Source organism: Stenella coeruleoalba (genome assembly GCF_951394435.1).
Source record: "Stenella coeruleoalba genome assembly, chromosome: 16".
NCBI classification, from domain to species: Eukaryota; Metazoa; Chordata; class Mammalia; order Artiodactyla; family Delphinidae; genus Stenella; species Stenella coeruleoalba.
Genome location: NC_137162.1, coordinates 77,371,125 through 77,383,658, shown reverse-complemented (window position 1 = coordinate 77,383,658; position 12,534 = coordinate 77,371,125). Strand labels below are relative to the sequence as shown.

Genomic DNA, 12,534 nt, shown 5'->3' with positions numbered 1-12,534 from the left:
GCAGACACTTCCTGCCTTTGGTTTGGTTCCTGGCTTTTTAACATGGCTGGGCCAACTCCCTTGCCTCGGTTTCCGCAGGTGAGGGCAGGGAGGAGAGGAGGAAGAAAGGGGATGCCGTAGCTTCTAAACTTTACTTTTTAGGGGTGTATGTGTGTGGTATCTACGAATATGTGGGAATATATGGAAAACGTGAAGACGCTGGACAACTTGGATGTGCTGGGGGTGGTCAGGAGCCCAGGCCGTGTGTCCCTCCTCTGATCCGCGAACATCCACTCACCCGGGTAACCCACCTGGGCGCCCGCATCCACTCACCCGGGTAACCCACCTGGGCGCCCGCAAGTCCAGCCGCGCAGCGAGGCAGAGGGTGGGTGGGAGGCGTGGGCTGGTGCCGGCGGCCTCAGCTCGCAGCGCCGGAGGTTTGGGGCAGCACCGGGAACGCTGACGCGAACCCCTGGCCCCGCTGCCCGCCAGCAAGCGCTCGGAGGGGCGGGGGCGGGGGCGGGGGCGGGGGCGGGCGGAGGCCCGGGCGGAGGCCCGGGCGGGGCGGGGCGGGGCGGGGCGGGGGGTGGGGGCGCGGCCGGGCGGGCACGTGACGGGCGGCGCGGGTATTAAGCGGGGCGGCAGCTGCTCCGCAGCCCGAGCTGGTGCTTCGCCCGCGACCCAGCGCCCAGGCGTGCCGCCCCGAGAGGACCGCGCGAAGGTCACCCCGCGCCCGCCAGCCCGTCCGCCGCCCGCGCCTCCGCCGAGCCCCGCGCGCCTCGCCGGCCCCGCCGCCTCTCCGCCCGCCCGTCCGACCGCCCGAGCCCCGCGCGCCCCGCCGCAGCCCCGGCCACCCGAGCGCCATGAACCAGATCGAGCCCGGCGTGCAGTACAACTACGTCTACGAAGATGACGAGTACATGATCCAGGAGGAGGAGTGGGACCGCGACCTGCTCCTCGACCCGGCCTGGGAGAAGCAGCAGAGGAAGGTCAGCCAGGGCCGCGTGCCCGCCGTCTGCGGGCTGGACCCGCGTGTCTGTGTGTCGCCTTCCCCGGGGGGCGACCGCCCGGGGGCGCCGCCGACCGTGTGGACTAGCGGGAGGGAGCTTGATGGAGGGTCGTGTTGTCCCATGTCCTCGTAGCCGGGAAAAGTCCAGGGACAGGCACGGACCTGGGCGTCGTGAGTGCGCGCGCGCACGATTGTGCGTGGGTGCGCGCGTGTGTCACATAAGAGTCACAAAACGAACAATGTTAGGGGAAGAACAGTGCAGCCGTTTCTGTTTTAACCTGCATTAGTCCAGAATGTGAAAGTCTCAGGTCTGTTCCTGATCCCTTGAGTCTGTGACCTTGGCCACAGAGTTGTGTCTTCTGGTCCCGTTGTGTCCCATTTCCCCCTAACCCGTCTTTCTCCAAGTAAAAGAGGTCAAAAGAACATCGGCTTCATTCCGATTTTCACAGAGCTGCCCCAGAGAGTAATTGAAAATCATTTATTACATGTTTTGGGGTTCCCTGGAGAGAGATGCTGTAAGAACACTAGACATTCACCGATAAATTAATAGTTATTTCACACTCTATTTACGGTTCATTGAGGTGAGCGCACAGGGACGAGGGAGTCAGCCAGCTCTAAAAGTTCCCTTCCCATCTTGGTTGGCGCTCTCTGGGGGCCCAATGGAACATTCCACTATCTCAAGGTTTCTTCTTGATCCCCTTGGCTAGAATTCTAGGGACTGCTCACCAGGAGGCTAAATCTCGCCTCCTGTTTGGGCACAGAGCCTGGCTGGGTCAGGGATGCCAACCCAGACCTGCTCACCCAACCTTATGATGACAGTGTCCTGGCAAAAGCAAAGTGCCCTCTGCTTTTCCCCCCTATTTTTCTCGGGGTGGGGCAAAGTGGGTTTCCCTTCTAAGGGCCTGCCATTAAGTGGATAACGTCTGTTGACCATCTGTGTGCCTGGGATTGCTCTGTGTAGCTGCCACTGTGGGGGATTATCTGATAGTGCCTGGTGAATGTGTCTGACTATAGGAAACACATACTCCCAACAAACAGTGTTAGCTGAAGGAGAGAGGTCCCACATTTGGATAATTATCAGATAACCATTTTAGGGTTTTTTTTTTTGTTGTTAAATAACCATGATATTTTCAAATCAAGATTTTTCTTTTGTTGTCTATTCTCTTTTAAAACCACTTACTATTATTGTTTTAAAGCTCTAATTTAGCTACATTTCATTCTCCCCCTTAGTTCCATCATCCCTGCCTTCTTGGAAACAGTAGAATGGGAGTGATAAGTAGAAGTTGAGTCTATAAAGGAGAATAAAATTTCAAACCTTCTACAATTTTTTAAACACCTGGCTTGAAGATTATTAATGTGTTGTTATTATTAGTTCGTCATCTGAGCTAATTGCTGCATCATCAATGAGAAAGAAGTTAAATAGTTGCTTTAATTTTTAACAGTGAGTGTTTCTTTTTAAAAATTTTCCCCACAATTTTGATTACTACATTTTTTCATGGATTTTTTAAAAAGTCTTAAGTCTTTGTTGCAGAGATTGCTTTTTTTTTTTCCTCATGAGGAAGAGCAAAATAGCTAAGGAATTGGACAGGTAGTCTGCCCATCATTTTTGAAAGTAATAGTCTAATCACAGTGGTTTCTGTTGATTTTTTAAAATTACAGTACAGGATAGAGTTAATTTTAGTTTCCAAAGACAACGATATATGTCTTCTGTCATATACATATAATTTTAAAATTATTTTTAATATATGATATATAATTATATATATTTTTAAATTCACAGTATTTTTGGATATAATTTCATTGTGATTTTTTTAAAGTTTGGGGTTCCTGCGTGAATATATTATTATAATTGTATAGCACTTGTATATTATATATTAAAAAACAGACATATGTCATCTTTTTCTCAGGTAGGTTGAGTGCTGTGTTGTGACTTTAGTGACAAACAAAACAGAGCCAAACATTACGTTAGGACACAGACCTGAACAGATCCAGAAGATCCTCTGTTTCTACTTTTGGTAGAGAACCCACTCAAGTCAGTAAAGTAATACTGAACTGTGAGGTCCCGGCAGGCAGAGCAGTAGCCTCTATTTATGTCCTATGAGCCAAACTGCTGGAACAGGACAGGGATAAAATGCCATTGTTTCTATTGTGGGCTACCTTTTCCACACTTGCCATTTCAATGATATGCTGGGTATGAGATCTGTCAACAGATGCTGGTAACACATGATGACGTCTGTAGCGTTATAATGGATGAGGGACCTAATTATATCCACAGTTCACAGAGTCTCATGGGCTGTGGTAAACCTTGCTCTGCTATGGAATGCCTTGCTACAGAAGGACTTAGTAAAACTGTAGTGCTGTGTGTGTATGTGATGGGAGATCTTTTTTTTTTTTTTACATAAAATTTACCATCTTAACCATTTTAATTTTTTTTTTTTTTTTTTTTTTTTTTTTGCGTTACGCGGGCCTCTCCCGTTGCGGAGCACAGGCTCCCGATGCGCAGGCTCAGCGGCCATGGCTCACGGGCCCAGCCGCTCCGCGGCATGTGGGATCTTCCCGGACCGGGGCACGAACCCCTGTCCCCTGCATCGGCAGGCGGACTCTCAACCACTGCGCCACCAGGGAAGCCCAATCTTAACCATTTTAAAGCGTCCAGTTCAGGCGTGCTACGTACATTCACATTGTTGTGCAATCAATCTCCAAGACTCTTCATCTTGCAGAATTAAACTCTGTATAAAACAATAACTTTCTATCCTCCCCACCCCCTAGCCCCTGGCAACCACCCTTCTACCTTCTGTCTCCATGGATTTGACCCCTGAGGACCTCATATGGGTGGAATCACAGACTATTTGTCCTTTTGCATCTGGCTTACTTCACTTAGCATAATGTCCTCAAGGTTCATCCACGTTGTGTCATGTGTCAGAATTTCCTTCCTTTTTAAGGCTGAGTAATATTTCACTGACTGTATGGACCACACTTTGTTTATCCATTCATTGATTGATGCACACGTGGATTGCTTCTACCTTTTGGTTATTGTAAATAATGCTGCTGTGAACATGGGTGTACCAATATCTCTTCATGTCCCCGCTTTCGGGTTTTTTTGGTTAGATACCTAGAAGTGGAATTTCTGGATCTTGTGGCAATGATTGGTTTTCAATTTTTTGAGCACATGCAGTGCTTTTTCCAAAAGAAGGGCAATTTAGAAGATGTTGAATTTGGCATGAGTATGTACAGGCATTTCAAAGTGCTCTCCTCTTGCAGGGGTGTTTAAGAATATTTGTAGTCACATAAGTGAAGCTCTCTTTAGTGGACTTCTGAAACTTCTAGAGCTTTGGTGGTTAGAAGTAAGCTTCTCCTGGAAGCAAAGAGCACATTCAGCCTTTAATTCAACTGCGGCCTAATCGGGAGGTGACTTGTCAGAACAGCAATGCTGAATATGTGTGCTATCTCTGTGGGCACAGGGCGCTGTCCTTCACCACTCTGGGAGGCTAGAACAGACCTTTTAAGGAAATGACTGTGTGTTTCGATACATAAAGGGCCCTTACATCCTTAATCTGTATAGGGCTAGGTGATCGATACTCTTTTTCACCAGCTGTGGAGAGCATAAGAGAGTCGTTCATTTATTCCACATTCAGAATCCTGATTAGTTTTCATCGTTCCTAAAGAAATCCAAGTTCTTCCGCAGAGTCACAGTTTAGATGGAGCAGCTCACTGTTCTCCTCAGCACACCTGCTGCCTGTCCTGTCATCAGGCTGAAATGTTGCCACGTGGGGTCAGGCAGTGGGGAAGGACGCTTGTGTGGGAGCAGCTGTGCACAGGTTGGATTAAATAGAGGATCCAGAACCTGCCAGTTGCCCCTTTCCGTGTCTCAAGGAGCAACTGCTGGTTAAGGGTGCAGGTCAAGGCTCTTCTCCCCTGCACAGTGGAGTACGCTCTTGCGGGAATTTTCCCTGGGGAAAGAAAGGCACGAATTGTTCCAACGAGGTAAACGATTAACGAGGGGCCTGGGAAGTGTCTCAGATTCATGAGACCCAGATGAATCTCAGCTCTGACTGGTACCCTCTGTTTGGCCGTAATCAAGTCACTAAGCCTTTCGAGTTCCATCTAGAAAATAAAGATAAGGGATTCCTGTCTTTCTTGCCTCACAGAGTTTTTCAGAATCAAATGGTCAAACTAGTTTACGTCGAAGGGGCTTTGTACGCTGTTCAGGGATCTGTAAATGTTCAAATATTATTACTATCCTAGTGCAGCCTAATAATTAATTTCATCAGGTGGTGTTGTAGTAATTAGCGCTGTGATTGAATTTGTGAGGTTGAAGAAGCACGTGATTTGTTCTTTAGTGACTTGGATGTACTTTTCAAAAAAATTGTGGTAAAATCGACATAACATAAAATTTACCATTTTAACCATTTTTAGGTGTACAATTCAGTGACATTAATACATTCACATTGTTGTGCAGCCATCACCACCATCCATCTCCAGAACTTTTCCATCTCACCCCCAAGTTAAACTCTGTGTCTATTAAACAGTAACTTCCTAGTACCTCCTCCCCCCATGTACCTTTAAAGGTAGGGTTTACACGCTTCCACACTTAGAACAAGAAGTTGTTTAATAACAAGTGCCAGGTGCTTGTTGTATAAAGAGCAAAAAATTTAGGAGATCAAGTAAGGAAAACCATTGTGGGTGAGGATAATGGGGAAACAGCTTTACAAGGGAGTAGAACTTGGGGTGGGCCTTAATTTGAGGAGTAAGTAAATACTAGCTTGGTGGCGAGGAGAGAGAAACAGAACATTCCTGGCTAGAGAAATAGAGTGAACAGTCTAGGCTTAACTGAAACTAAAGATACAGATTCAGATTTAGAGAGAAAATTGCATAGGTAATCTGGGGCCAGTTTACAGAGGACCTAGGATGCCAGGGTGAGCGTGGACTTCGTTCTTCAAGCAGTGCAGAGCTCTGGGAATATTTGAGCCAGGAAGAGCCATGCTTCAAGTAGAATATTGTTTGCAGAATAAATTGCAGTGGGTGAAGGGCTGAGGTGGGGGACCCAGGTAGAAGCCCATTACGGGAATGATACGTTTAAAGTGGTGAGGATTAGAAGCAGTGGTGAGGAAGCCATCAATTTGAGAGTGATCAGGAGGGATTATAAAAAGTATTAAATAACCCCATGTTGTTGCATGGCAGGCTGTTGTATAAATCCAATTAAGCAGACATGATCTCATCATTAGAGCTCCTGGGCTTAAAACTCAAGATAGTGATATTGACAAGTAACAAACAAACTAATGAGGAGTGTCTGCTTATCTAACCAGGAGAGGTGTCTGGGTGGAAGGCTGACCATTTACAGGATGTATCATTCAGTGCAGGGGCTGAGTGCTGAGGGGCAAGTTGTGTGTCCAGGTGGCCATTGCCTAAATGCAGGGCTGGAGTTTCAGGCAGCCTTTGATGTCCAGAGAGAGTTGCTGATGGGCAGGCTTGCAAAGGCAGAATCTTGTATGAGCCCTAAGAAATCTCTGCCTCCAGAAGGGCTGTTGTTCTCAAGATGCCCTTGGTTTGCTATGGAGAACCACAGGTGCAGGAGTTGTAAGGTGGGGAAATCACTCTTTGTGATTTCTGCATCTTCTCTTAGGCACGGCGGTGTGTCCTGGGGTCTGCCCTACCCCTTCAGCCACATTCACCAAGGAAGAAACTTGAGCCCAAGATACGATTTTCCGGGAGCGTGGGAGGAGGAATAGAACTCTTAGCTGGGAAGCCTAAAGAACAGCAGCTTCAGAAAACTGTCAGAAAGCCCTACAGTCGGTTGCTGCAGCTGGGCTACAGAAAAGGTGCAGCTCTGGGGTGGGTGGAGGCACTCCCGTGATGAGCAGAGGAGTTGGTACGGAATACGTTGGAGGACAGTCAGAACTGTACCGCTGTTTCCGTGGGAACGGTACTAGTTCTTCCAGAAAGAACAGAAAGCAGAGATGAGGGGGAAAACGCTTGCTAACTACTGTGCTAGACTTGGTTCAAAGGAAGGAAAACCTTGAGTGCCAGAAATGTGTTTTTCTAAAGAAGCTGAGGAACATGTTTTACACAAGCACGTATCCGTCTGAGCACTTGCGCGCTGGCCTCTGAGCCCACACCACACCTGTACCCCTCCCCACGATTTTCTTGATCAGAAACTGGATGTTTTCTCCTGCAGCCGTACTGAAGGGCAGAATAGAAGTGGAGCACAAGCATGGCTGTTTATCCTTTTCATTCCTTTGGCAGACGTTTATTACGGTCCCGCTAGAGGCCGGGGTTAGGGAATGGAGTTGACACCACCCCAGGCTTTAAGGAGCTTGCAGCTTAGTTCAAGAGACAGAAAGGGCAGTGAGAAGTACAGAGGAGGGACACCCAGTTCACCCTGGCCGGTGGAAGGGAGTGGAGAGCATTTCCAAAGCCCCTCCTGCATGGTCCCCTTTCCCGGTGCCTGGAAGCATCTTCCTCCCTGGCGCCCATGCAGGGAAGCTGGGAGTTACCCTTGAGGCTTCCCTCTCTCTCAGCTCCTGTGAGCCCACCTCCTAAAGTCCTCCGGACCCTGCCCCTTCCTCCCATCATGTGCTTTAAGGCCTTCAGGGCCTCTGCACTTCCTGCCTGGATGGGGGTGGTGGCCCCTGCTTTGTCACCCTTCCACATACCGTACTTGCCTTCAGGCTTTTTTCTGCCTGACGCTGCAGGAGGGATCTGTATAAAAACACAGCCTGGTCATGGTATTTCTGCTTAAAGCCCCTGTGTGGTTCTTTATTGCCTTCAGGAGGGTGTTGGGAGCCAGGCCTGAGCCAGCCTCTGTCTGCTGCGCCTCTCCCCCTAGGGCTCCTGGAGCCCACGTGTTTGATTCTCCTCTTGGCTTATACCCGAGACTACCTCCTCTACCCGCCCTGGGAGTTCTTCTTCCTCGGGCCCCTCCTCTAGAACATGGGTCCCTGGGTGCTGTCCTGGTCTCCCCTATGTGCAGACACTGTCCTGTGGCCCCCTGGCCCTGCAACGGTCCTGCTTAGAGTCTGCACTCACATTTGTGAAATGCAGGAATTATAAGTCATATTTCTGAAAAGAATTTAGTACTATTAAATTTTTTTTTTGCAATCTTTGCAACTCCTTGAGCTACAAATGTATTAACTCCAGCTCATACTTGTTTAATGCTCCTTAAAGAGCAAGTTCCCCAAACGATGGACTTCTCCGACTTAGCTCTTATTCTCAGACTGAGCCTACGAAGATAAGATGTTTAATTAAAAAAAAAAAACAATAATTTGTAATTTAGAGATTTGGGGAATAAAATAAAATCATACATGTAGATTTATTTAAATGATACTAAAATGTGTCACCATATTAATGAACAAAGCTCTGGGAGCCCAAATTGGATTGGAAATGACTGTTTTGTCCAGATTGAAAACCTTTACCCACATCATAGAGAAAATTCCAAATTCATTTAGATTCAGAGAAGTATACATTTAAATTTGTTCTTCTCAATGTAAAACCTGGTAAGACAAAAACTTTTGGAAGACATGGTAGGCTTCACAGTAGCGGAAATGGAAAAGAGAGAAGAGATGCAGATGATTCTGCAGAGTATGTGGACCCTGGAAAAGAATTGGCCTGGGCGGTATTGATATAAGCCGAACCCAAGACTACAGAGTTAGCATGGCTTTGAGTTGTCTTGCTGTGTTTGTTTGTTTTTGCTAGGGGATAAATGTATTAGTCATCATTCCTAGAAATTTCTATATAATGAAAATAGATTCTCATTAGCCTCTGTTACAACCTTTTCATTAAAAGGCATGCTATCGCGGGAAAAACTCTTATTTTTTAGTGATTGTAAGGATCAAGTGGGCAAGTAAGTGAATAGGAGGTTGAGGGGAAATGAGAACAGTATTTGATATTGAAGGTATGACTGAGTCTTATACAGACAATTATAATTGAGATTGGCAACTCAAGAAATGCTCGGGAATTCCCTGGCTGTCCAGTGGTTAGGGCTCCAGCTGCCACTGCAGGAGACACGGGTTGGATCCCTGGTCGAGGAACTAAGATGCTGCATGCCACGCAGCACGGCCAAAAAAAAAAAAAAAAAAAAAAAATCCTGTCTTTTAGAGTCATGAGGAGTCTTTAAGTTTCTTCATTATAGGCCAACAGGATGGGAAGATAATAATAATTTAGAAGGTAGGTAATCTAATCTCATTGTTTTTTATTAGGATTTTAAGATATTTTGTATGCATTAGGTTGAACCGTAGGAAATTTTTGACACTGACCATTTTGACCTCCAAAAATTGCAGTTTCTTATGGCTCAACCCAATAAAACCACTTTACCACTATTGTCCCACTATATTCAAGTTACTTGACCAAGACCACACCACAGCCAAGCCATAAAACTGAGTTCAGCTTGTTTCTAGTCTTACCTCTAATGCCTTTGGTATTCATTTGGGAAAATAAGGGGTGGTTAGGTTTTGTAGAAGTTAAAAATGTGAGGTTTGGATTGAGGGCTTGACAGCCCATGGAAATATCGAGAAGGAAGGTCAAGCCTAGAGATTTAGGTGTGGGAGTTATCTGCTCAGAGGCCATGGTTGAAACTGTAAGGAGGGGATAGTGGAAGATCTACCTGCCAGGTGCTGAGGTGAGCTTAACATCGAGGGCTCCCAGAGGAAGCAGTGATTACTGGAACGTGGAAGCCTCGCTTCTCTGGATGAAAACATGCATTTACTGGATGACTTAAAACTAGATGAACTGTTGAAATGTCTGATTTTCTTCCGGGAGAAATCTCACCTTGGTATTTCTCTGGAACTTCGCCAGTCCGTCTGAATCTGACATTTGAATCCGTTTAGTCGCTGGAACAGAAACCCAGGGCTTTGGCACCGTGGAATGGGAGATCTTTTAGCTCATGAGATAAGTTATGCTTGCAAAGGAAGTGAGAAGCTGTAAGAAACTATTTATGGCGGTGTGCTCAAGTCTGTGACATAAAATCCTTCTGCAGCTGGAATGGCCAAGGCTGGGCTTTATTGAGGAAGACTTTATTGAAAATTTGTAAGGATTACTGAAGAAAGTAGTTTCATTACTGAAAAGAATTGGTTTCATCTTAACATACCAAGTGTAGCATTCAACCACAAGGTGGGTTTTCCTTTTCTGTTTTATCATTTATAAAATTAAGAAAATAGGATGAGTGGTGGTCCTCATTTAGGGGTTTTGTTTTAAGGTTTAAAAAATATTATTGATATTTTGCGTGTATCAGTCATGAAAATAGTAAAAGACATAACAGAATTGCAATCAGTTTCGAGATTACCCATAGAGGGTAATATTTTCCTATTTTAAAACAAATCCATGTTGGAGGGGCGGCAAGGGTAAAGATCAGGTTGGGCTGGGACGTGAGGAGGGGATATTCGTTGGAAAAATGCAAACCATGTGTTTTACATTTTGTAAACCGTACAATTTCTATTCTTTTACTGCAGTTTATGAAATAGGAAGTATCTGAATATTTCATTGCATACCTTTCCTGTTAAATTTTGGGACAAAATGATGTTTATTTTCATTTTTTCAGTATAACAGCAAAACAAAAATACTCCAGTAAGACAGTAAAAGTGATATTTTAAGATATGGATTTTTTTCCAGTGGATTAAAAAAAGAATGGGAGGGGATTTGGCATATGGTTCCCAGTATCCCCAACTATTCAGTATATAGGGCAGAGCAGCTATTTATTGAGAATTTGCAGGCACTGTTTAGACCATATGTATTATTTTATTCGAACGTCCCAACAGTCTTAGGAGATGAGTATTGTGATTCTCATTTTTCAACCAGGGAGGTTAAGTAACTTACCTAAGGGTGGTTGAGGGTGGGGAAGTGGTAGCTGGAACATGCACACAGAATTTTGTCTAAATTACAAAGACATTCTCTCTCACAATCGAAATTTTATAACACATGGAGATGCTAATTATTTTATTGCACATTTTGGTCTGCAAGTGCCAGAGCTGAAGTTTGGATCCAGGATGCTTAACTCCAGAGGCAGTGCTTTTATTTTTATATTTTTAAAATTTATTTTGTTGAATTTTAGTTGATTTATAATGTTGTGTTAATTTCTGCTATACAGCAAAGTGATTCAGTTAGACATATATATCCTTTTCCATATTCTTTTCCACTATGGTTTATCACAGGATATTGAATATAGTTCCCTATGCTTATACAGTAAGACCTTGTGGTTTATCCATTATATATATATAATAGTTTGCTTCTGCTAACCCCAGACTCTCAATCTGTCTCCTTCCCCCTTGGCAGCCACAGGTCTGTTCTCTATGTCTGTGAGTCTGTTTCTGTTTTACAGATAAGTTCATTTGTGTCTTGTTTGACACTTCACATACAAGTGATACAATATGGTATTTGTCTTTCTCTTTCTGACTTATTTCACTTAGTATGATAATCTCTAGGCCCATCCATGTTGCTGCAAATGGCATTATTTCATTCTTTTTAATGGCTGAGTAGTATTCCATTGTATATATGTACCACATCTTCTTTATCCATTCCTCTGTTGATGGACATCTAGGCTGTTTATTGGCTATTGTGAGTAGTCAAAGGTGGTGCTTTTTAACCACTAAATTTTTCTGTTTTCGTTGCTTTTTTGCTCAGAGTTTTAACCAACAACCCAGAGAAAACACCTGGAATTCAGTATTCCTAAGTTTTCACTTATCCAAAACCTACTGCCCATGCATAAGGGTGTGTGTGTCTGAATTTTTAATTTCTAAATGGGTCCAGGGGGAGCATCTGATGAGAATGAGAAGACTAAATTTTGAGTTATGGTAAATACTGTCCTTCCAAGGTAACCCCAAGTGAGGGCCTAGCAATCACTCTGTCCCACAAAAGTGCCAGAGGAGGAGGAAACGGACCACAGGAAAAGCCAACTACACCTCTCAAATGGAGGCTTACAGGACATGCCATTAAGGGCACATCTTTGGAATTACCTGCTGGTCTGTCTGACACAGTTCCAAAAAGAAGCCGGAGTTCAGGATGCCTAAGCATTTGAGTCAGTTCCCGTTTGGAACTAGAAAAGGAGACTTCCAGTGGCAAGAGCATAGATTAGAGCCGTCCTCCTGCAGACGTGATGTCTTAGTGGACAGGGATGTTCTCCAAGATTTGGGCTCCACAGAGATTCGGCCAAAGGCAGTGCCAAGGACTCCCTTCACTTTACATTGAAAAAAATCCTGCCTTTCTTTTATTTATTTTTAACTTCTTATTATGGAAAATTTCAAACATATATAAAAACAGGATATATAGCGAATCCCTCTGAATCCCACTGGCCAAGGAAAACCAAAGTTTCATGAATAGGGGATGCCTGGTTCTTTTTTCCCCCAGCTTTATTGAGCTGTCATTGACAAATAAAACATTTTATATATTTAAAGTGTGCCACATGTTTTGATAAATGTATACATTGTGAAATAATTACCAGGGATGTCCAATACTAAAAGGAAAAAAAAAGTTTTTATGTTCAATAGATGCTTTATTCTCTAAACGAAATTTTGAATCAAAACTGCCAATTAAGCCTACAGTTGCCTTCCCTGTTTTGA

General features: G+C 44.8%; 1 protein-coding gene across 1 annotated transcript in view; it reads left to right on the top strand.

The window, feature by feature from the left end:
• Positions 1–842: 842 nt before the first annotated feature.
• The window catches only part of ACTN2 (actinin alpha 2), a gene marked incomplete at its 5' end in the record, with an annotated part of 79,069 nt that continues 67,377 nt past the window's right edge, over positions 843–12,534 (top strand). The window contains one exon of the mRNA XM_079899811.1: positions 843–968. Coding sequence (XP_079755937.1) covers positions 843–968 — 126 coding nt within the window. The remainder of the gene's footprint in view (positions 969–12,534) is intronic.